At 47.9% G+C, this 23,935-nt stretch overlaps 9 protein-coding genes across 9 annotated transcripts; 2 read left to right on the top strand and 7 right to left on the bottom strand.

Moving 5' to 3' along the window:
• Positions 1–568: 568 nt before the first annotated feature.
• BP5553_07038 (putative SER33-3-phosphoglycerate dehydrogenase) lies at positions 569–2,361 on the bottom strand (the record flags this gene model as incomplete). Its single annotated transcript, XM_032015661.1, has 8 exons — positions 569–597; positions 655–736; positions 791–849; positions 904–946; positions 994–1,103; positions 1,156–1,635; positions 1,688–1,995; positions 2,063–2,361. The coding sequence occupies 8 exons, from the start codon at positions 2,359–2,361 to the stop codon at positions 569–571; spliced, it is 1,410 nt and encodes a 469-aa protein (XP_031867930.1).
• A 561-nt stretch (positions 2,362–2,922) lies between these two features.
• On the bottom strand, positions 2,923–4,336 carry BP5553_07037 (putative nucleosome assembly protein; the record flags this gene model as incomplete). Its single annotated transcript, XM_032015660.1, has 5 exons — positions 2,923–2,973; positions 3,024–3,343; positions 3,393–4,097; positions 4,158–4,237; positions 4,296–4,336. 5 exons carry the CDS (start codon positions 4,334–4,336, stop codon positions 2,923–2,925), a joined length of 1,197 nt encoding a protein of 398 aa, XP_031867929.1.
• Positions 4,337–4,757: 421 nt separating this feature from the next.
• On the top strand, positions 4,758–9,572 carry BP5553_07036 (Cation-transporting ATPase; the record flags this gene model as incomplete). The annotated part of the gene is made up of 16 exons (XM_032015659.1): positions 4,758–5,354; positions 5,523–5,873; positions 5,923–6,057; positions 6,110–6,176; positions 6,225–6,356; positions 6,403–7,331; positions 7,408–7,564; positions 7,629–7,961; positions 8,009–8,091; positions 8,137–8,271; positions 8,327–8,559; positions 8,611–8,734; positions 8,788–8,833; positions 8,882–9,032; positions 9,083–9,231; positions 9,283–9,572. The coding sequence occupies 16 exons, from the start codon at positions 4,758–4,760 to the stop codon at positions 9,570–9,572; spliced, it is 3,912 nt and encodes a 1,303-aa protein (XP_031867928.1).
• Positions 9,573–10,917: 1,345 nt separating this feature from the next.
• Positions 10,918–11,179, bottom strand: BP5553_07035 (Uncharacterized protein; the record flags this gene model as incomplete). The annotated part of the gene is made up of 3 exons (XM_032015658.1): positions 10,918–10,958; positions 11,009–11,033; positions 11,087–11,179. 3 exons carry the CDS (start codon positions 11,177–11,179, stop codon positions 10,918–10,920), a joined length of 159 nt encoding a protein of 52 aa, XP_031867927.1.
• A 527-nt stretch (positions 11,180–11,706) lies between these two features.
• Positions 11,707–13,529, top strand: BP5553_07034 (uncharacterized protein; the record flags this gene model as incomplete). The annotated part of the gene is made up of 3 exons (XM_032015657.1): positions 11,707–12,443; positions 12,495–12,686; positions 12,737–13,529. 3 exons carry the CDS (start codon positions 11,707–11,709, stop codon positions 13,527–13,529), a joined length of 1,722 nt encoding a protein of 573 aa, XP_031867926.1.
• A 532-nt stretch (positions 13,530–14,061) lies between these two features.
• On the bottom strand, positions 14,062–15,936 carry BP5553_07033 (DUF1671-domain-containing protein; the record flags this gene model as incomplete). Its single annotated transcript, XM_032015656.1, has 8 exons — positions 14,062–14,137; positions 14,191–14,395; positions 14,448–14,620; positions 14,670–14,695; positions 14,786–14,997; positions 15,046–15,301; positions 15,356–15,814; positions 15,871–15,936. 8 exons carry the CDS (start codon positions 15,934–15,936, stop codon positions 14,062–14,064), a joined length of 1,473 nt encoding a protein of 490 aa, XP_031867925.1.
• Positions 15,937–16,465: 529 nt separating this feature from the next.
• BP5553_07032 (Seryl-tRNA synthetase) lies at positions 16,466–18,154 on the bottom strand (the record flags this gene model as incomplete). The annotated part of the gene is made up of 5 exons (XM_032015655.1): positions 16,466–16,672; positions 16,726–17,094; positions 17,158–17,667; positions 17,728–17,960; positions 18,022–18,154. The coding sequence occupies 5 exons, from the start codon at positions 18,152–18,154 to the stop codon at positions 16,466–16,468; spliced, it is 1,452 nt and encodes a 483-aa protein (XP_031867924.1).
• Positions 18,155–18,750: 596 nt separating this feature from the next.
• BP5553_07031 (putative ras-related GTP-binding protein) lies at positions 18,751–19,577 on the bottom strand (the record flags this gene model as incomplete). The annotated part of the gene is made up of 4 exons (XM_032015654.1): positions 18,751–18,990; positions 19,045–19,173; positions 19,279–19,418; positions 19,520–19,577. 4 exons carry the CDS (start codon positions 19,575–19,577, stop codon positions 18,751–18,753), a joined length of 567 nt encoding a protein of 188 aa, XP_031867923.1.
• A 1,264-nt stretch (positions 19,578–20,841) lies between these two features.
• BP5553_07030 (uncharacterized protein) lies at positions 20,842–23,659 on the bottom strand (the record flags this gene model as incomplete). The annotated part of the gene is made up of 2 exons (XM_032015653.1): positions 20,842–21,108; positions 21,161–23,659. 2 exons carry the CDS (start codon positions 23,657–23,659, stop codon positions 20,842–20,844), a joined length of 2,766 nt encoding a protein of 921 aa, XP_031867922.1.
• Positions 23,660–23,935: the final 276 nt, after the last annotated feature.

The raw sequence follows: 23,935 nt of genomic DNA, 5'->3' as shown, positions 1-23,935 counted from the left end.
GGATTTCACGTGGCCCGGCCAGGTGACAGGGAGGCCTGTGATAGCGGTGAATCTGGAGATGGCCGCAGGGGAAGCTAGGGATGACAGGCTCCACCAAATCTCCTTGGATTCCGCCCGCTCTTTTATCAATGGAGAAGCGGGTTTAATATATCTCATTCAGGGGGCTGTTGGTTGGTCAAATCTCGCATGTTTGACTTGCATACAGCTTTAATATGGAAGGTTTTGACTCTGTGAGCTACAATAAAAAACACAATATTCTCTGCGCAAAGCAAAACATATGGTTTGAAACAGCGCAAAGCTGCAAAGCACGGCCCAGCAATTATACTTCCGCTAGTCTTATGCATAGATCGCCTCATCACGAAAGCGACGATCACGTTTTTCCCGGTTTATGCGAACACAAAAACTCAATCGGGAATTCTTGTTTATGTTTACGCTTTTATTTAACCTAAGATGATCCTTTTAGTGTTGAAGGGAATTCACACAATCCCATGACGCCATTTGCTCTAGTTGAATGCAAGCCTCCTCCTCCTATACCAGCCAGCCCAGTTCCAACATAATACGTCTACAATCAATAGAGGAAACGTGTCAAAATACGAGCTATAATTGTCAGTTGATTTATACTGGTAAAATTATTCCACTGTTATGCAAACTTACAGGGCAATACTTCCAATCGATCGGCGATGTCCTTTATCTCGCCCGGTTGAACATCACTGATGTCAGCCATAAGGTACGCAACCTGTTTAAACATTAGTAACTTGCAATACAAGGAATTTGTAATGGGAATTCGTACATCTCCCTTGCTATCAGTTGTTTGCTTGTCAACATTGTGGTCGCTAAGGACCTTGTTAACTATATATAAGTTAGTATCGCATTTAAAGACGAAACGATGTAGCAATTGTTTACCTTGTTTCAAGACACCGGGAACATTGTGATGGATATAGATGACCTGTGGATATTAGTTATAGCCGATGCACAAGATGATGTCCGACTTACTCTTGCATGGTTTGGTTCATCCAGGGTTAAAGAGCGAAGGCTGACTTCTGGAAGATTTACAGCTCCAAGTGTCACACCAGAGTTGACATATCTGACCAAGGCGTTGCCGACTAAAACATGAATTAGCAACAGGATAGGGACGGCCATGGCAGGAATTCCCACCTTCTACACCAATTGAACGCTGCGCCTCTTCTGTGCTACCTCCAATGTGCGGCGAAAGAATTATATTTTTGAGGCTGCGGAGATCTTCCGCCCAGGCATTCAGGTTGCTGGTGAAATAGTCTCCGTTTCCACCTGGCTCGTTGGGATAAACATCTAGTGCTGCACCGGCAATCTTGCCATTGCGGGAGGCATTGATGAGGGCAGGAATATCTACGACAGTGCCACGGCTGGCGTTGATCAGGTAGCTTCCGGTCTTCATCTGCTCAAATTGGGGGGCCCCAATCATGTTCTTCGTCTCAGGCAGCTCTGGAACATGCAGTGTGACGAAATCGGAGCCGTTGAGTAGCGCTTCCAGAGTAGGAACCTGCTTTGCACTTCCTAGTGCCATGTGATTCACAACATCGTAATATATGACGGTCATACCCATTGCCTCGGCAAGAACAGACAACTGCGATCCAATATGGCCATATCCAATTATACCTGGAGATAAGCATTAGCCATGATATGATTTATAGACAAGGCCGAGATATACCAAGAGTTTTGCCACGAATCTCCCAACATTTCGCGCTGACTTTGTTCCAAGTCCCGCTGTGCAACTCATTGGAGCGGTCTCCAAGCTGACGAGCAAGCACAATTATTTCGCCGATGACTAGTTCTGCGACACTCCTGGAGTTTGCGAAAGGGCTGTTGAAGACGGCGATACCCTCCTTCGCAGCATACTCGAGATCGACCTGGTTCGTACCAATACAGAAACATCCCACCACAATTAAATGTTTGGCCTCACGGAGGACTCTCTCAGTGAGCCTGGTCTTGGATCTGATCCCGATAACGTGGACATCGCTGCAACTCGGATGTTAGAAAATCTTACGAATTCAGATGGCGGGGTCATGGTGGGGTTTTGCCGTACCGGATCTTTTCAATTAATTCATCTTCTGGCAGTGATGACTTTAGAGCTTCGACCTGGTAGCCTTGCCCCTTGAGGATGTCTTTGCCGCTTTGATTGACATTTTCTAAGAGCAGGATCTTGATATCTTGCGTATCAAATGGTTTCAGTTGTTTTGGCTGCGTTACAACCCGACCGAGCTGCGAGGCACCCAGACTCGACAGGGGACTGTGGAAAGCGGCCGTTGGGGAAGTAGACACGCTCAGAACATTAGAATTTGTCATTAACGACCTGTTGGCAATATCTCGTGCTTGTGTAGCCATATTTGCTGTATTGTTGTGGAATGAAGTGTTGGTGACTCAATGTGCAATCAATGTGGGGGAAGAAAAATTACAAATGGCGTCACGAGGCTGAACCTAGCCACCCACTCTGTCAGCCTTACCTGAGACTCGGGTAGAATTGATCCACAGGATAATTGAACGCATATTAATTGCCATCGGCATGGCCCAGAATGGGTAAGGTATTGCAGTCTTATCAGGGGCCCGGTCACATATATTCACAATGCAGGAGAGATCTGGTACACTGTGGTATTGGGGGGACTTTTTGTTTAACTTCTACCTATGTTAAACGCCATTACGATATTTGCAGGTATGAAGGGATCCAGTACAAACGCGAAAGGAGGGCATGGCTTCAAGAAGCAAAATTAGTCTAGAAGCAGTAAACGACGCATGTCATGATGTGTGTAGAGAAACCCCTATGCAAACGCCCGCATGATCCTCCCAAATCCACGACCAGGATCGCAAATATGCCAGCAGGTAGCGCGAGGGGAGGGAGGCGACCGGTCGGGAGACGAGAAGCGACAGATTGTAGAAGACCCAGGTCATCTAGCTCTGCTTGCACTCAGCAGCCTCTTGCTTTGGCTTCGCCGCATCATCCTATAATATTATCAGTTAGATTCTCATAATACCAGCAAAGACATCCTTACGTCATCATCAGACTCATCCTCATCATCATGATCCTCGCTCTCATCTTCCTCATCGTCTTCATCCTCAAAATCACCCTCCTCCAAGTCATCATCATCCAACTCCTCAAATTGAAGGGCTTCGCCAGTGAACCAATCAATAGCACGGGGGATCAGTTTCTCCTTAATATCCTCACCCAGCTGGTAATCGAGTTCAAGACGCTCCTCAATATCGCTTGCGGCATCGTCATCATCTTCATCCGTAGGTGCCATGGGTGGGGAGAAGAAGTTGAAGAATGATTCGGTTGGAACGGTCTTCTTGACAACACGAGTCTGCTTGGTGTCTACAATATCCGTCAGCATCAGCAGCAATATTTGGGTTGAATAGCTTACTCTTGTTGCGCTGTTTCTTGCTCTCAACACGGACCGTCAAATCCTTGCCGGTCTTCCAGTCGATCTTGTCACCCTCAGCATGGTCGTAAATGAAATCCCCTCCGTAGCCGCTCTCGTTCTGGTAGAAGTAGGTCTTCGTGATCGTCTTGTTGGTGAAGAACTCGTTCTCAGCAAACTCGAAGATTAAACGGAAGCCTGGCTTATCAAGATACTCCATCCGGACGTCAACCAGATCCTTGAGGGCAGCCTCATCTCTGTCGGTGATCATCTCGGCGAGAGAAACTTGGTTCTTCATAGCAGACAGCCAGAACTCTGGGATACCCTTGACGCTATCACCACCTTCATCAGACTTTGCAGTTGAATCTGTAGCATCATTCTCCTCATCTTCCTCGCCAGCCTTGACCTCCTCCTCGGTGGGCTCAGCCTTGCCATTCACAACCTGAGAGCGCTTCTCGTATAGCGGGGAGAACTTGGCAAAGTATTTCTTCTCCAGTTCTAGAACCTCCTCCTGGAACTCAGCCTCCAGCTTTGAGTGCTCCTTCTGTACACCCTTCAGGCCAGCGACGCGACGGCGGACAGGGGCGGGGAGAGATTCAACGTAGCCCGACGACCGTCCGACGAGGGAACCAAGCTTGCCCTGTATCATCTGGACAAGCTTTGGGTTTTGCGCAAAGATGGAAGCGGCCGCGGCACGGTCGAAGTCCTCTGTTGCGACGTTAGTGCACGAACCCAAATCCTAGTGAGGGGTAAAAGTGATATCCATACCTTCTTTAATCGTGCCAACACCGGGCTGCTGAGCGTGGGAAGAGATCGGAGCATTATTGGCAGGGGTGTTTTGAGGAGTCCTGTAACTATTATGAGCTCACAAGGTCGTCGTGGCGGCGCGTGGGGTTTTTGACTTACGGGGCGGTTTGGATATTCTGTTTCTTTGGTATCTCAGACATCTTGACGTATCGTTGACCAAGACCAATACCGGGCTCGCGCGCGAGATGGTTTCTTCACAGGGCGAGGGTATATGGTGGACGAAGAAGGTCAATGGGATGGTGGTGGTGGTTGTGGAGAAGTGAAGGGATGGCCGCAACTGGAGCGTTGTCAATACTTTCAGTTGTTGAGGAGAGGAAATCCATTTTTGTTAGCCTACAAATTGATTGCGCCACGGGCAGATTGATGCGTTCACCCGTTGTTTAGCCGGCTGTCACGTGGTGATAACGGTTAAAAGGACTGGCTGGTTTTGCAAGGTTGGTAGCCAGTAGTACTTCGGTCTTCAATGGCCAGGCTCGCAAACAACTACACCCCATAGAGCCAGCGATATGAGGTTTACATAGGCATCTCGACACGCGACAAGCGTGTCATACAACCAGAGACATGGACGGCACCAATGGGATTCCCATTAATCGTGCGCGGCGGAGCAGCTCTCGCGGCCATGGCTCCTCGAGGGCTAGGAGGGGCAGTTTCACTCCAATGTACCGGAGGGACTCGAATGTGTCGACCTCGAGCTTCCTCGATGAGGTGGAAATGGCACAGGATGAGATGTTCTCAGGGCCAATGGGCGAAAGTGTTCCTACCAGTGTCACCTCCTTCGCTCATCGTCGCGGCCGGGCGGATTCGACCGCAAGCTTTACATACGACCCGGGCGAAGAGGAGCAGCAGGTATTGCTTCCACCAGAAGACGAGAGTGCCATACAGGATGACGAATCCGAGATAGATTTTGGAGACGAAGATTCTATCGACCTAGAAGCTGGCGAGCTTCGACTTCTTCGAAGCGATAGTATGAGGACGGAGGGTAGCAATTTTGGGCCAGGAAAACGCATAAGCCAAAAGATTTATGTCGCCAATGAAGATCTGACTATTGTGGTGGCTGCGTTCCGGACATCTACACTAGGGTTTGCTATTTACACAATAATATGTGTATTAACACTTGGGCTTGGCTACCTTTTGTTGCGCTGGTTGCCTCGGTGGCAGGTGCGTATTGTTGGCACACCATGCCCTTTGCGAGACTGTAGCTGGGTTGTAATTGAGGTTAGTAAACCCAAGTTGAGGTTCAAGCCTTGAGCATTGGTTTCCCTTTTATGTTTGTTTGACAAAGAATCGAACCTGGGTATAGCCGTTGAACCTCGCTGATTTTAATAGAATCAATGGGGAGAGTTTGTTATCCAAGATGTGGATTCAAAAGAGTATGGACAGCCCTTGTCAACTGTCTTTGGCTCCGCGGAAAAGCGGTTTGCTCTTCAATACGATGAGGATTACGACCCGATTCTAGAAGATCTGCGAATACTTGATTATCGATATATGCGATTTTCATTTCATCCTCTAAAAGATAAATTCGTACTCTCTAATAGTTGGAAAGATCCAACGTGGACCAATGTCAGGTCGATTCGTGTCGGAATAACTGGGGACGAGAAAGATAATCGTGAACTTGTATTTGGAAAAAACTTGATTGATATCAAGGAGAAGACCATCCCCCAGCTCCTTGTTGACGAGGTTCGTTATTGATACTCCTCTTACGGAATTTAATGACTCACCTATGCAGGCATTCCATCCGTTTTACGTTTTCCAGATTGCCAGTCTCACGCTCTGGTCTATTGACGCATATTACTACTACGCTGCTTGCATCTTCCTCATCTCTGTTGTGAGCATCACTACTACCCTCATCGAAACTCGTGCGGTTAGTAGGTCCCTTCATGCCTAATTGTGTGCGTAAAATTAATTAGTTGTAGACGATGAGAAGGCTTCGGGAGATCTCTAGGTTTGAGTGTGACGTGCGTGTTCTTCGAAACTCCTTCTGTAAGTATTTCGCTCCTCAGGCATGTATTTCATTTTCTGATAAACTAGGGCGCTATATTCCATCGAGTGAACTCGTACCAGGAGATATATATGAAGTCACCGATCCTGCCCTAACCCACGCTCCTTGCGACAGCTTGCTACTCGCCGGGGATTGTATCGTCAATGAGAGCATGTTGACCGGTAAGATCATCTCTAGACAGACAGGGCTGGTTACTTACTATCGCAGGCGAGTCTGTGCCTGTATCCAAGGTACCAGCAACCGATCAATCGCTACGGCGACTCAACTTAGCTACCTCTTCAGTTACACCTGAGGTGGCACGACATTTTCTCTTTTGTGGAACTAAGATAGTTCGCGCAAGACGGCCGCAGGATGATAAAGCTGATGAAGCAGTCGCCCTCGCTATGGTTGTGAGGACGGGATTTAACACAACTAAAGGCGCTTTAGTCCGATCGATGCTCTTCCCGAAACCCTCTGGCTTCAAATTTTACAGAGACTCCTTCCGGTACATATCTGTGATGGGAGGAGTTGCTATGTTGGGCTTCGTTGTCTCGGTCGTCAACTTTGTACGGTTGAATCTGGCGTTCCATTTGATAATTGTTCGGGCGCTGGATCTGATCACCATCGTAGTCCCACCGGCATTGCCGGCTACATTGACAATTGGCACTAATTTTGCCCTCTCGCGCTTGAGAAAGAAGCAAATATTTTGCATCAGCCCTCAGCGTGTCAATGTAGGGGGCAAAATAGACATTATGTGCTTCGATAAAACCGGGACACTGACTGAGGATGGTCTGGATGTCCTTGGTGTGCGTGTGGCACAGAAGCCATCTACCCGCTTCAGTGATATCCTTGCTGATGCTATTTCTCTCCTTCCTCGTGCGGGATATGAGCGCGATCCTTCAGTCCAGTACGATTTTCACAAGGCTATCCTTTATACCATGGCTACTTGTCACTCATTGCGGGCTATGGATGGCGAGCTAGTGGGAGATCCACTGGACCTTAAAATGTTTGATTTTACGGGATGGTCGTTTGAGGAAGGGGAGCAGAGGTCCGGCGATGCTGAGGACGAGGAGCAAGGGGGTATTTCCCCATCAATCGCACGGCCTCCTGCTGGTATGGAATATGACCTAGATGATGAGGACAAAAACAGTACAACCGTAAGCCCTCTCAATCTCCTACATCTATATCATCTCTCTTTCCTTTCTGTTGAGATGATCATAACGTTTTTGCTAGCACTCGCCTATTGAACTCGGTATCTTAAAGTCGTACGATTTTGTTTCCCAGCTCCGACGAGCAAGCGTGATTGTTCGGAAATTCGGAACGCCGGGTTGCGATGTGTATGTTAAAGGAGCACCGGAATGCATGAAAGAGATATGCAAACCTGAAAGCTGTGAGTTTATTCCCTCTCGAGCTTGTTGTCTCGATAAATGAGGCTGTAACTGATGACATTTCAGTCCCAAGTGACTACGAAGAACTCCTCGCCCACTACACCCATAGGGGGTTCCGGGTCATTGCTTGCGCAACCAAGCATATCAAAAAGCTAAATTGGGTGAAGGTTCAGAAGATGAAACGACAAGAAGCGGAATCTGGTTTAGACTTCATAGGATTTATTATCTTTGAAAACAAGTTGAAGCCAACCACAACTGGGGTCTTGGACGAACTGTCAGAGGCTGAGATTAGAAAGGTAATGTGTACTGGGGATAATATCCTGACCGCCATTAGCGTTGCTAGAGAGTGCAATCTCATAGATAAGACTGCACATTGCTTTGTGCCCCATTTCTCCGAAGGTAAGTCAAAAGGTTTAGAAGCGTTGACATAGCTAATGCCGCTCCAGGCAATTATCAAGATCCCGAAGCTCGTCTCTCGTGGGAAAGTATAGACAACAGCATTTACACGCTTGATGAGCATACGCTTACAGTAAGTTGTTGTGCGAATTTCTTCACTGCTTGCTAATTTTGCTAGCCATTACCACCACCTGCGGAAGACGACGCTTCTCTGCCTTACGAAATTTCTAACCTGAGGAATTACTCACTAGCCGTAACCGGCGACGTGTTCCGTTGGCTAATCGATTTTGCTCCGTCAGATGTAGTTAATAGGGTTTGTAGCCGCCTAGCAATGTATGTGTAAGATAGTTGCTGATGATCATGTTTAGATGCTTGCTTGCGGCCAGGTATTCGCTCGGATGTCCCCGGATGAGAAGCATGAGTTAGTCGAAAAGCTTCAAGGCATTGGCTATTGTTGCGGGTTCTGCGGCGATGGGGCCAACGACTGCGGAGCTTTAAAGGCTGCAGACGTCGGCATCTCCCTGTCTGAGGCAGAAGCATCCGTTGCTGCTCCATTCACCAGCCGAGTTTTTGACATAACTTGTGTTCCACAAGTTATACGGTACCCGCTCCTCCAATTCTCTTTCAAAACTATTTCTAACACATTATTTAGGGAGGGACGTGCAGCCTTGGTCACAAGCTTCAGCTGCTTCAAGTATATGAGTCTCTACTCAGCGATTCAGTTCACTTCCGTCAGCTTCCTCTACGCTTCGGCTTCCAACCTAGGAGACTTTGAGGTATACCAAACTTTCGATTCTACGTTCTCGCTCTAGTACTAATACCTCGGTAGTTTCTATTTATTGATCTTGCCTTGATTCTGCCCATTGCAATTTTCAGTAAGTTTCGTAACCCGGTGTAATAGGTCCAGTGCTAACACATTCTAGTGGGTTGGGCCGGACCCTTCCCAACACTTTCCCGAAAGCGTCCAACAGCCAATCTTGTATCGAGGAAAGTCCTGACCCCACTATTGGGCCAAATCACCATTTGTGTGTTGATACAAGCTATTACCTTCATAGCGGTTCGAAAACAACCATGGTAAGTCGCCCACAAAGCGTCATTGTGAAGCATGCTAATAAAATACCTAGGTTTATCCCTCCTCACCTAGATAAAGAAAAGTCAAATATCGAGAACTCGGAGAACACCGCCTTGTTCTCAATATCATGCTATGAATATATACTGTCAGCGATAGTTCTATGTGTTGGGCCTCCGTTCCGCCAGTCGATGGCTCACAATCGTATGTTTCCATAAAAATATGCGTTCCGTGTTCCCGCTAATCGGTTTCTAGTACCATTTGTTGTCACCATTATTGTAGCTCTGCTCTTCTCTTCATACATGCTCTTTGAGCCTCCTGGGTGGCTGTCAAGGTTCATGCAATTGACAGAGATGAGTTGGGACTTCAAAGTTTTCCTCTTAGTATTGGGAGTTGGCTACTTCGCGCTGGCCTGGATATCAGAACACTACATCTTACCACGGCTTGCAAGATTCTTGGGCACTCTAAATGAATCCATCACGAAGAAGTCAAAAGTGCGGAAACAGTACAAACTCATTCTAGAAGAGATGCAAAGCCTACAATAATTTATGTAAATATAAATGAAAAGCTAACTGTATATATCTAATAATGTTGTATATATTTTGTACATTTATGTAGTCTTGCAAGCAGGAGGGCTGACGTTTATAATCGTCGAAAGGGCTAATGCGGAGAGTAGAGACCCATATTGAGATGGCACACTATAAGTCCCTCTCTGACGTTATATCTACCTCTAAGGGCAGTAATTCGGATCAGAATCACACATTAGCTTTTAGATAGTAGGGAGATTTAATAAAAGCACATCATCTTAGCGGGAAAAGATAGGATGTGTCGATCTTCGCCACAGCAATCCCATCACCATGAACGCCATCAAATATCTATTATATACTAGAATAAAGTTAGCGAATAGCATTATGAAGTAGGAACTTATATTCTAAGCGCTTGTCTAGGCCCGAGAATGCAGTGCTCACTGTTATATTTAAAAAAAGAATGGCACAGACTTAGCTTAGGCTGAGATTGTTGCGTTCGAGATTTGTTTTGAGAAGGTGCGTGGGATGAGCATATTTGATTTGTGTCACTTATTGAGCCGTTGTGGTTATCATATTATGTGGTCTATATAATGCCAGCCACATGACTGCCTCGCTCCCTGGCCTATATAAATCAATATAGGCGATTTTTGGTTTAAGGAAGACAAAAGGCGGCCACTTGGCTAAGTGGTTCAGGTCAAATTGTCTTCTGGGGAGGATCGATAGGGCGAAAGCAACCAAAACGACAAACAACAAAAATTTACAAGAGATGTAGGCATTCGACACCGGGCCGAACTCTTTTGCTTCCAGAGTATAGGAAAATGTATTGATATTTTTGTTTCTATTTCCTACCTTCCTAACGGATGTTAATTCGCTATACGATTGATGGCTGTCCCAGACAGCCCAGACCATAATAAGACGCTCCAAAACCCAAAGTGAATTGTGTAGATTCGTGATTCCAGGTATAACGCTGATAAATATTCTGCCAGCATACACCTAAAGCCGGGGTACTATAGGCATACAAGACTCCATCAGACGGTTCTCGCACCTAATACTTATCCATTGACTATGATTCTCACAACTTACCAGATGAAAATTTGAGCGTTATAACCCACAGCCTCTGGGGGGAATCTTCGTTTGCATGGGGGAAAATTGTAGGCTGGAGAATGTAGGGGGTGGCATCGAGAATGCGAGTTTGAATGGTGGTATTGAATTGGGGGCCTTGAATGACAACTGAGTCCAATTCCATCCTCCAAGAACTAACCACTCTATGATTTGTATTTCCTTCGTTTTGCCAACGCCAACATATTTACACTCCACAAGCCCCAAGCGATCCCAATACACGACTCTTCTATGTCGATCTAGTTCAATGGTCCCAAGGGTGCTTCCATCCAAGTAATGCTGGACCTGCGGGCGAGTTAGAGTGCAGTTCCGTCTCGCGAGGGTCAATGGCCTACCATCTTGCTTCGCCCGATACATCAGCTATGACATCGTTAGTACTTCAATTGATGGTCACATCCGTCTTGACTACTCACGAAAAACCACATGCTTGCTGACAGACCTGTTGCAGCAAACCGGTACAGCGGTCGCGCAGGAGGGATCGGATAGAGTGGGTGTTTGCCTGCCATTGTGCTTGCCTGACTATCAGTATGTATGCGAGAGAAGACATTGGAGCGAACGTACATGAGCAGACTTGGAATCGAGGTTGATACTGCTAGGCCCACGAGCTTTGGGATCTAGAGCTTATGTTGTCGATGCTTCGGTCGTCGATGTGGGAGCACCCGGATTAACCTGCTGCCGCACCGAGGAAGCTAAAGGCAAGCTAGCCTCTTCGGGTCCCTCGCAGCTGGTGGTATTGTCATGTCAATGAAGTTTATTGTCTATACAGTATTCGCCCATTAGCTGGAGCAACTAGTATTGTTGTTCCAGGACTCCATTATTTACGACTTAACCAACTGGCTTGCGATGCCTGACAGTACAGATTTACGCTATTTGATTTCGCCCTGATTCTTTCCTTCCTCGACTTTCACCGTCTACACCTACATCTTCATCGAGCTTCTTTGCGCCAGCTCTGCACCCTGCCCACACACCGATCAATGAACGACAAAGCAGCCTACCTGCAGTTTGACAGCCCAAGTCCAAGCAAACCCTCAATATGGCGACTCCATCTCACCAGCTGAGTCCCCAAAGCAACGCCTTCTCGCCGCGCGCTTTTGCGGTCCAAAATGGACGGTCATCAAACAGCTTCCGTGGTTGCTCGAGGATCACCGACTACGACATCATAGGAAAGTTGGGAGAAGGGACATTTGGAGAGGTTCACCGTGCGCGATCAAAGAAGATGGGAACTGTGGTTGCATTAAAGAAGATTTTGATGCATAATGAGAAGGATGGGTTTCCGATCACCGCCCTCCGAGAAATTAAGCTGTTGAAGCTTCTGTCGCATCCAAATATCCTCAAGCTGGAAGAGATGGCAGTCGAACATCATACAAAATCCACGGACAAGAGAAAGCGCGCGATTATGTACATGGTTACTCCATACATGGATCATGATCTCTCTGGTTTACTCGAAAACCCCAGTGTCAAGTTCACCGAACCGCAGATCAAGTGCTATATGCTTCAACTCCTCGAGGGACTACGATATTTACATGAGAACAAAATACTCCATCGAGATATGAAGGCTGCAAATCTCTTGATCAACAACAAAGGGATATTACAAATTGCGGATTTTGGATTGGCGCGACATTACGATGACCCACCTCCGGTAGCTGGCCATGGCGGAGGAGATGCGACGAGAGATTATACTACACTTGTGGTCACTCGATGGTATCGTCCTCCGGAGCTTTTATTGCACCTAAGGAAATATACAACGGCCATTGACTTATGGGGTGTGGGGTTTGTAGCCCTTGATCTTTGATTTTGAGACCAAAACTAACTCTCGCTCAGTTGCGTATTTGGCGAGATGCTTATTGGCCGGCCCATTCTGGCTGGCGACAGTGATCCTAATCAGCTAAAGATCATCTTCGAGTTGGTTGGTACTCCAACTGAAGAGACCATGCCAGGATGGAGATCTCTGCCTGGCGCCGAGGGGATGAACTTCCCTCCACGGCCTTCCAGCTTGTGGCAGCGCTTCCGAGAGTGTGTATACCGCGTTTTAATATTCTAGAAATGTTGCTGACAGAAGGTAGATATGGCTCAGGTGCCATTTCACTATTGGGCGAGTTGCTGAAACTCGATTGGCGAAAACGTGTCAATGCTATCGATGCATTGGAGCACCCATACTTCAAAACTCCGCCTTTGCCTGCAATAGCAGGCGACTTGCCAACCTTCGAAGACTCTCATGAACTGGATCGTCGCAAGTTTAGAAGCCAAAAGGCTGCCCCTCCACCAGCTCCAAAAGGAGGCACTGTGGGCATGGGTCCGACAGGTGGATGGGGAGAACCATCTACAAATGGTACTGGTTATAGCCATGGTGATGGGTATGGCGGTTACCGTCACCATAATAGCGGTCGCTATCCTCCTCACGGCGGGCACCGCAATGGCGTGCCACCTCCCCCACCACAGGACGACCGCAGACCTGCGTGGCGACGTGATGACCGACCAGACCCAAGAGGGCTACCTCCAAGACCACCACCCGTCGACTATCATGACGCCGGTAGGGGTGATCGGCCAGATGGATATAGATCTCGGTCGCGTGAGCTAGATCGGGGCCCACCACCTCCGAGAAGCAGGGGTGGAGTTCCAAATGTTGATACATACATTCCCAGTTATGGCGCCGACAGTGGGCGGAGAGACGACCGACGTAGACGTGATGACCGCGACGATCGTCGGCACGTTGGAGATAGAGACCGTCACAGCACTAGAAGCCGAAGTCGCAGTCCTGCTAGAGAACGCGATAGAGATAGGATTCGAGAGCGGGAACCAATTGATAGGGAGAGAGATAGGGACCGTGTCCGCGATCGTGATATTTACCGTCGGTAATTACGGGTAGTGTTTTCGGAATGGGCTTGGAGAGATGGATATGTTTTAAACGGAATGGAGTGGAATGGCTAGAGCCGGCGCTGTGGGTGTATCACACTCTTGTGTGTGAGGCGTTCGGGGCAATATCTGGGCTCTATTGAATGGGGCTTCTTTATTATGATTGCCACTTTATTATACAGCCATACTAGGCTGACTAGGACTTGATAATGTCCTAAGTTGAAATCAAATTTATCTCTGCTGGATCATGATGCATCGTAATAAGAGACTTGGACAAACACTGCGAATCATAGTTCTGCGTGGGCTAGCTCTAGAAATCTTATTTCTATATGCATTCACTGTTATCACTGCCTATGGCGCTATGTAACTCCAGCATACCATCAAAAGCACCCCGGAACACCGTAGAATGCGGCAATAATCCTTGATTCCCATCTGGCACCCCTCCCCGCTATGCAACGAGTAACGCAGGCTAAACAAAAAGCACACTCAGCTCCCGAATCTAACTCGCTAAGTCTATCCTTGTCTCAATAGCAAATCACTTCTTCGTATGTCCAGCATCAGTAACTTCAATCGGCACAGGCAATGGTGGCAATGACAGCGGCGACGTCACCCTTCCTTCATTTTAGCAAAACCACTCTAGTTTGAACCGCAAAATTAAACATACCTCAATAGCTCAAACTCGTTATACTTTCTCAAATAACTGACCCCCCGTCGATAAGCTTTCAGTGCATCCGCCGGAGCCTTATGGGTAAATTGTTGTCCGACGAGTTTGGTGATATTGGGGGCATCATGGAACATAGGGTCGAAAACTATGATGTTCCTCGAGCCGTCTGATCTCTTTTCGAATCCAACGATTGTCATCGAGTGGCCTTTTTAACTGTCAGTATATCGTGCCAGCAAGATTCCGAGGGGGAGGAGTACCTGGGTGTTGAAAATACATTGGAGGAAGAGGGGTGCAGCGGGCTTTGGGATGAAAATCTAGACAGCCGTTTGCGAAGTATGCTTCTACGGCTTGGAACAAGAGCTGATATGCTGTTTGGGTTTCAGTGTTGGGTTTTTTCGATTTTTTGGGTTTGAGGCCCTGAGCTTCGCAGCTGATGTAAGTTAGTTGTAGAACTGGGTGGGGATGGAAGGGAGATATACGCTATTCCGAGACTGCAGAACATTGCCTGTGCCTGGGTTAGAACTGTTAGCGAGAGGTGACGAGAGACGTAAAGTTCACATCTGGGTGTAGGGATGACATGGGATATTCAACTAACATCTGGAGTCCCGATATATTTTCTTGTTCCACGGATCCCCCCAGTTTCGATACGGCCTTGTGCATTGATACCCAGGTCCCACGCATTTTCAATGTAATCTTGAATTTCGAAAATAGTCGGGATTTTGCCGTTAAAACACTCGTAGCCTTGGGATTTGGCCTCGATAATATGTGAGCTCAACATCTGGATATTGCGGTATCCGCAGAACCCCCCTTCAAAAGGTTAGATCATACCAGAAGACTGAAATCAAGGTAGCTTACCCTCCCTCTTAAGCTTAGAGATGTGCTTCACTGCTGGGTGACACAGGTACGCATAATCGACCGAGCCATCTTGCTCAAGCAACTGCTCAAGGATAGGAATAATCCCCGACGCTCGATTGATGCACACTTTGAACTTTTTCAATTTCCCATCGGTGTTGACCCTATTGACAGTCGAAATCTCCCCATCAGACTCCAGTAAATTAACAAGCCAGGCCGGCATCTGCTTCTCGTTCGCATGGGGACCCAGTTCCGATTTCTTGAAAACCATCAATATCTCATGATGAACGGAGCCAAGGTAGGAGGGACTTACTCCTAACCTCTTTTTGGCACCTTTCGAGCTACCACTGGCTGGAGAAGCTGGCTTTTGGGTGGAGGCATCTGGCATCTTTAAAAGACCTTTCCAGACGGCTTTTGCACTGGCTTGGCGCTCGGATGGGCTAGGTTTGGCTTCGCCAACGCCTTCATCATCTCCGATATTTCGTAGGGCGTGAGATAACTTAGCATCAAAGGAAGCCTCGATTTCAGGTTCCAATTTTATATTATTGGATACTGCTCCCGATTCATCGCCAGAATCTTGCTCCGCGCTATGCATCTCCAGATGGCTGTCAAACTCCGTCCTAAGAAGCACCTCGCCGCACCCCTCGACTGGGCAGCTCGAGTACTCAGCATCTTGATCATCCGCCAGGGAGAGAACCGCTGCAAGGCTGGCATCATCTTTCACTACGAAGGGCGATTCGCCACCTTCGGGATGGACCGTCTCCATATGCAACTGTGAAACGTTTAGAAAAGGCGTACGTAAGCAAGGGGTGGTATAGTGGCAATTACCATGATTTGATACTCGTTGTCTGTGTTATAGCCACAGAAAGGGCATGACATCTGTTCCTCTTCCATGGCTTCGGATACAGATCGAAGCCGAGATCGAGGTCAAGGTCGAGGTTTGCGGCGTCCCAGTCCCTTCACCGCATTTATTCTACCAGGCCGCCGACTTGGGAACTTTGAAATATTTTCATTCCAGCAAATGGTATCATTCAAATGAGTGCTAGAGCCTCTTGCTAATAGAGAGCAATGCTCATTTGATTCTGAGAGGTTAAAGATATTTCTTCATGTAGTCTTCAGGAAATTCAGCACTGGGTGAGTGAGTTAGTGAGTGAGTGCATAAAAGGTGTTGTACGTTGGTTGTCTCGGAAGTTATGGTTCGCTTAACTGATACCAGTAAGACAACAAACGTCCTTCTGGAATGTAATGTTTCACATTGTGCACTCCTCGGAAACATGAATTTTCGGAATCAAAAGTTTTCTATGAATTTTTTATATTCAGGTCGCTTGCTTCTACAGACTATCAAAAGTACGTAGTAACCCGCATTCCGAGCAAGATTCTATCAAAGCATACATTCATCGCTTGATGGTCCCTTCAACTCCTTTTAGACCTTCAGATCCTTTAATTGCTCCGTAGCAGCACCAGCTCCAGCAGCAGCTCCATCCACAGGGGCGGCCTTCTTGGGCTTCTGCGCTTTCTCTGACTTTGCCCACTTAGCAGAAGTAGTGTCCTTTGGCAATTCCTTTGTGAAAGGGATGAATTCTGGGGCTCCAGGCATGTATTTCCGGAGAGGCTCAGGGACAATGAAACCCTGTTATTCCATCGTCAGCTAACATAAATGCATTACAGTCAGGTATTACTCACTTCTTCAGTTTGGAAGTTTTCCAGCAGGCAGCAGAGTGCTCGCTCCGTTGCACAAAGCGTCGAGTTAAGTGCGTGAACATATTTCTTCCGGATCTCCGTCTGTAGCTTAGCGCCATAACGGATCTCAAGAGCTCTTGATTGGTAGTCTGTGCAATTCGAGCAGGAGACAAGCTCCTTGTACTCGCCCTGGAAAGGGAACCAAGCTTCGAGATCGAACTTCTTAGCAGCAGCATTATTCAGCGCTCCAGAAACGATGGCTGTGACACGATAAGGGACGCCGAGAGACTTGTAAAACTCTTCAGAGACGTGAATCATGTCGTCGAAAGCCTCCCATGACTTCTCGGGGTCGGTAAGGACAAACTGCTCCACCTATTCCAAAAATTAGTCAGTACGCGTTCCTGTAATTCTGACTCTCTAACGGATAATGCCTACCTTCTCAAATTGATGAACTCGAAAGATACCCCAGGCATCTTTTCCTGATGAGCCTGCTTCTCTCCTGTAGCAAGTGCTGAACCCAGCATATTTGATTGGCAAGTCCTTTGCAACCAACCACTCATCCGCATGGAATGCAGAAATAGGTTGCTCCGAAGTAGCAATCAGGTACTTATCATTGTGTGGGTCCCCATCCACGACCTTGTAGAGCTCCTCGTCGAATTGCTCAAGTTGCGCCGTCTTCGCCATGTACTCCTTCAACATGAATTGAGGGGCCTGTAGTGGGGTGTATCCCTTTGAATCGAGGAACTCCAATCCGTAGTTGATCAAGGCTTGGTTCAAAAAGACGCCCCATTTTCGCAAGAAATATCCTCTGTGTCCGACAACCTTGACTCCGCGCTCTGGATCGTATCCATCTATCCGTGTCAACACCTCATGATGGGAAAGGCAATCCCGCTTCTCAGCCGTGACTCCTTCAGGCGCCCATGTCCGAAGAATCGAATTATTATCCTAATACACAATTAGCCGCTACTTCCCGAGCCACGATAGATCCAAGCCCCAGCTGCATACCTCATCGTCATGTACTGGCACTGACTCATGAACAATATTGCCGATAGTCTTCAGCTTCTTTCTCAACAGCACATCCTTCGCCGCGGCAGAATCGGAGGCCGCCTTCTTCTCCTTCTCAAGCTCCACCTTCTGCTTCAGCAGGTCATCCGCATTCTCCTTAGCCTTCTTCTTTGCGCCAATTTGTTTTTGAGTCTCGTTGATTTTCGTGTTGATCTGCGAAACCGAATATTGGGCTGTAACAACGTCAGTCAGTAGCAAATCCCACAGAAGAAAAAGTTAAGATCTCCGGCTTACTCTTTCGGTGATCCTCGTAGAGCGCAATTACTTCATCCACAGCTTCTTCGGGGGCATACCGACGCCTCTGTGACTCCTTGATCTTCTCCGGGTTCCCGCCCTTCTCGACGATGAAGTCGAAGATGTCGAGCATATCGAAGTGAGTATGCGTATATACTCTAGAGAGAACGATCGGAGGCTATAGGCGGCGGTTGGAGTTGTGGAGTTGTGGAAGTCTGCGAATAATAATAAGTTTTGACTCAGCCTTCCTTTTCGTGGTGGGGGAGAAGGGGGGTTTGAGAGGACAGCAGGGGTTTGTTTATCGAGGCGCGGGGTTACTTTTCTCCTGGACTTCTCCCCGCCCTCCGATCTACGGATCTCACATATGAACTAATACAGCCAGCGCGACTCGAATAACCTCACTTTGCGGCGGCTGAATATTCGAATGTTCTAGGAATTTTGACACTCTCTAGGAAGTATAGCCTTCGTAAGGTGTTGTTCCCGAAAACCACCGATTTGTTCCTATTATGCGCCATACTCACGTGCAAAACGAAAATACCGAATTAATTCTCGAGGATCATCAGCCGAAAAGATCTTCTCTTCATTATGTATAGCCCTACTAAACGCCGGAAGTATTGGTACAGGATGCAAGACCTCTCTAAACGCCGGAAGAAACAACAACAGCAGTACCATGCACACACAGAGCCACCCATAATCAAAATCAAACCATTATCATCCGCCGCCAGCTCTTCACATCACCTCGCAACCCTTCTCTCCAGTCGGCTCATTAGGATTCTGCGACTTCTCAACCTGCATAATCATCAACTCAAAAGCCTTTGTGACATTCTCATTGTATCGGGCGCTGGCCTCCGTCCAAGCGCACTGGAACTTCTCTGCCAATTCCTTGCCCGCCTCGGGAGTGACTTGTCGTTGCTCTGGCCGTAAATCGCTCTTGTTGCCGACTATGACAATAGGAACCCATTCGGAACCCTTTGGGAGGAAAGTCAGCGAATTGAAAATTGGGACGATATGGCGGTGGCTTACCAGATGGTTTAGAATCTTATCTCGAATAACCTGAATCATCTCGAATGATTGCATGGATGCTACCGAGTACACAAGCATATACCCATGTATTCCAATGAAGTGCTTCGAATTGAGAATGCTGTACTCATCCTATTCTAGCGATCAGCATAGGATTTCAAAGCATAGGCATGATTGACGTTGTAGTGTCAAAAGGTAAAATAAAGTTACGATGAGAGAACAGAAACCGAGTCTTACCTGACCAGCCGTGTCGATGATCTCGGTGGCATATTCCTGGCCTTTGAACTTAATGACCTTGCTGAACGTATTCTCGATGGTGGGATAGTAACTCTCCACAAAGTGCCCGTCGACGAATTGCACCGTGAGCGACGATTTGCCTGCAAACCCGTAACAAAAACATGTGAGCGTGTCCCCTCTACAAAACACAACAAACCCCCATTTACGGGACGACAGCGGGCGCGTTGCCAAATTGACTTACCGACCGAGCGACTGCCCACAATAGCGATCTTCCGCTGCTTGGCGGCGGCAGGAGGCATCGTGAACGTCTATTTATCTTCCCTTCTCTTTTGTAATATGTACAGATATGTCGCGGCGGAACAGCGACTGGACAGTTTTCGTTAAGTTGGTGCTCAGTTTGTTTGTGTTGGGCATCAAAGCGTAAAGTACCAAAACGTAAGGTCAGGTATGTACTGTACGTAGCAGGCTCTAGCCAGGCCTGATGATCGTACGTCCCCTAACACAACACGAGGCTGAAAGGGCGCTAGTATTAGGCTTGGCTTTAGCCTGAGCTTGGAGGTGTTGTCAAAGGGGCGTCTGCGACTGGTGCCGATTCTCTTGTGTATTATAATTCTGTGTCGGGAGTCGAGGAACAACGCTCGCCAAGAGCGTAGAACCAGACGTCATACGCATTCCGTGCTTGGCCTAGCCATTCCTCCCCATCAAAAGCATGCCCTTCCCTAGTAATTGGCTGAAAATCTTGCAAATGATTAGCACCAAAATCCCCAATTGCCCCTTGGCTTTTCGGGTTGTTCCGCGTGGAAGGGATGACATCAGGGCGTCGCAACCTTTCCAAGCCTCTTGATATTTTCATGTGGCCGTCTGCGGTTTTGGGTAATCAACCACCGCTGGGAACGTTCAAAGGATCAACTTGAATTACGGCGCACTATTGGGCGAATTTGGTGCAGAACCCTTTCGCGCGAAATATGAGGTACCCACGGCCATTACCTACCTATATATGACGCCGATATCGAGTTTCTATACCGTATCTGACCGAAATTGAGATATTCGAGCGACTTGAATACCTCAACTTCGGTTAGACATGGGAGCCTGGGCTACAGGACATAAGATCCCGGTTCTAGGAAAAGTCTCCCTTTGCGTTGAATAATAATTATAGTGCTGGTAGACAATGGCCGTTGGGCCTTGCAATACTGGCGACAAGAGGTTTGCACCAAATTCGCCCAAAGAATGCGCCATAATCAATGGTCATTTTGGCAAAATGTCTTGCTTTTGCAGAGCACTGCAGAGGAATTCTTTCATCGGATCAATGGCCGCCGATTCATTTCTAGAGTGGCTGCCCGCTAGGGCGAACGGATTTTAAGACACAAGATTTCGTAGAATAAGGGTATATGCAGTACATGCGAGTAGCACACAGCCGCGCCAGCGTTACATCGTAAATTCTTCCGATCATACTTCATACTAACAAAAAAACCATGCCCAACCTCTAGATCCCTAGCTAACACCCCCCGTCGACGCCCCATGAACCTGCCTTACCAAATATGTTCACCAATGTACCCTTTCCCTCTATAACATCCTTAATTTATCTACAAGACTTTCTAATCGCTGCGTTAAACCCGTTTGCGGGTTATATCCTTCTTGATCTGCTGCAATGAGGTCAACAGCCTTGTGGTGGCCGATGAATTCCTCGATTGACGCTACTAAGAGACGAGGTGTATTCCTCTGTCGGTTTTCGATCCGCTGAGAGATAGCTGGCAATAATGACAGATATCCCAGTAGCACTGAGAAATAGCCAAAGGCGACGTTCTTCTGGCTCTCTTCAACTGACTCCGCCTAAAATATATGTCAGCATGGCAATCGGCATCACGCCGAATTGAGCTCTTACCATGGAAGTTCTTTCCTGGTTGTCTATAAACGTCTGGATCATGCTATCCAGAGGATCGCTGGTGTCGCCCTGTAGATTTTGAAGGCTTTCTCGAGCAGCAGAGCTCCACTCGGCAAAGTTGATCATTACCCCCAAGACCAAAATGAGATGATCCACAGCCACCGAGAAGTCTTCTTCGGTCAAGAAGCGAAATATCATTTTGAATTTCGCAACGATGGCCTGGCCCATCGCAGACATTAAGACCTCTCGAGCAAATACATCCGAGGCCTTTGGGTTGTTGTTTGTGACATTCAGCGTCAGGCGCAAAAGCAAAAGCTGGAGCACCCCAAACCCGTCTACTGGTCGTGTTAATCCAACCTCAAGAGCGTCTGCAATTATTGGCAGATAATCCGTGATCCAAATACTCTCATCGCGAACCGTCCGGGCTCTAATGGAATGGGACTCTAGTGCCGACAGCGCGAGATGGAAGTCAATCGCTTGTTGGCTCCTAGGGAGGTCCCATGAGCTATCTTCAGGGGCAGACTTCAAGATTGCGAAAATTTTGGTCGTCAATTCTTTGGAGAAGACGTCGCCTTCGTGTCCAGCTTCTCTTGTTTGACGAACCATAATCTCCAGACACTTCAACGCGATTGTCTGCGGCGATAATATTTGTGGTTGCAGATCCTCCCAGATGGGGAGCTGTAACATATATTCATGGTGCTCCGATAGTAGTTTTTGACCAATCTTCGACATGTTCGACTTTCTCTCCTTTGCAACGGCCACAATGCCCGACTGAACATCTAGAAGGCGAATGAGGAGCCTTGCAATTCCTTGCCGACGTAGCTGTGCTACGAAGGGGGGTACGCTGCCATCGACTAACACAGTCACAAGCATTGACACCATAAGATAGCCAGCTATGACATCGGTCTCTTGGCCCAAATGCACGAATAAGCGTTGCTCAACATTGTTCGCTCGGAACTGCCTCGTAAAGTTTTTGTCCTTCAGTTTGCATGCGATATCTAGAAGACCAGATCTTCTCGTTGAGGGTTTCGTGGCATTGGGACTTCCAACCCGGTCAAGAAAGTCCTCTACCTCATCTAAGAATCGACTATTTGCGCCAGCCTGTCGCAATTCATGCACACTGCGGATAGCAGCTCCTGTACCTTCACCGTCTTCATCGTCTTCTTGAAAACTAAGTGGTAACGGGAGCTTTGGTATTTCTCCTCTACGAGGGCGCCGGCCTTGAGAGCCTTGAACTGGGGGCGTGGGCATGTCCAATGCTAGTTGTTGCATAAGATCTGCCTCAGCTAGCATAGATCGCTGTCGACTATAGGTGATTTTTGGGCCGGTTGTTTGGGAGTTCTGGCTGCTTGGGGGAAGGTCGGGTTGATCTTGAGTCGCTGTTGCAAGACTTTGACTCATCGGCACATCTTCCAACGTCGAGGGAGGAGCAAGAGAAGGAGAAACATCTGGCATGGACTCAGAGGTGTTTTCCTCTGAGTCATCCTCATCCGTGTCGTCCTGATCTCTGCTTTGTTCCACTAGAGAGTCAATCAATCGACGGCGGGGTAGTTTATGACGAGGGCTTTGCTGGGGTTTCGAAATTCCTCCAAGTTTGGAGGGGGATTTCCTGTGCTCATATGTCACAGATGCTTTTAACTGCGACCTTGATGACTGAACCGGCTCAACACTTATATCCATGGCATCTCCTTCCTCGTTGGCATCAACCGAATTCAGCAGTCCTTTCCACATCAGTAGCCCTTTTGGAGACATGTACTTAGAATCGGGGTCCATATCCATCATATCCACATCGCTCAACTGAGGAGAGGGTGTGCCGGATTGCAACTTCTTGCTTGGTGATATGCTAACCATTGGCGGTGCTCGTGGTGCTTTTGATTGCGCTTGGTCGGCCTTGAGTTTTGGTCTGGCAACCACAGTGCTTACGAACAGCGTTTCTGGCGATTTATTATCTATATTCGCGGCTGGTGACCTGGGTAGAGGCTTTGATGTCGTGGCTTTTGTCGATGGGGCCTTTAGAGGGGGTTTGAGAGGGGCCTTTCGAGCTGGGGAGAGTTTCGCCCTTTTCCGGCCCTCCATATTTTCTGCTCTTACTTCTGGCACTTCTTTAGGATTCGCATTTTTGGGTAGCCGATCTACCGTCGTCTTCTTGCTGACTTTGGGAGCCAGCTTGCGCGGGGTGGGAAAGACTTCCTCGTCACTTGAAGGCACATCGAAAATGTCGCCGCCGCGTACTGGCGAGGCAGATGACGGCGTCCTTGATGACGGTCTTTGGTGAAATCCGTTCACATTTGGGGAATGCGTGGGACGCTTTGCCAGAGGCGCAGTCACTTCTGATTCGGTTTCAGCTTCCAGTTCCACTTCCACCTCTGGCGTTTGCGTTTGCGATTGCGATTTTTGGGAGGCTGATGAGAAGTTGAATTCTGGTATGCGCTTTCGAGCGGTTTTGCCATAGGTTGCTATTTTCTTCCGGCGAACGCCGTCACCGTAAACCGTAGCCATCTTGAAAGCAATCGACAAATCTATTTATGCGCGTGGGTAATCAGGACTGATGTAGTAGAGAATGTGATGCTAGGACTGCGCGCCGGGCTCAGTCATCCTTTAGCAACAGCCCGCAATTAGAAGTAGCCGTTGTATTCGTGTAGAAAGGTGGACGGCGAGGAAGCAATGCTGCCTCGAAAAATATGAGGTATAACAAAGGAATCAATAGATATGTAGAAATCAGTATCGATCTGAGATTCGCAGTCTAAGGGAGAATCAAGGCAGCCCGGACGCCGC

The sequence above is a fragment of the Venustampulla echinocandica genome, assembly GCF_003357145.1.
Source record: "Venustampulla echinocandica strain BP 5553 chromosome Unknown scaffold_5, whole genome shotgun sequence".
NCBI lineage: Eukaryota > Fungi > Ascomycota > Leotiomycetes > Helotiales > Pleuroascaceae > Venustampulla > Venustampulla echinocandica.
Note: the sequence above shows the minus strand (reverse complement) of the source record. Positions and strands in the feature narration are given on the sequence as shown.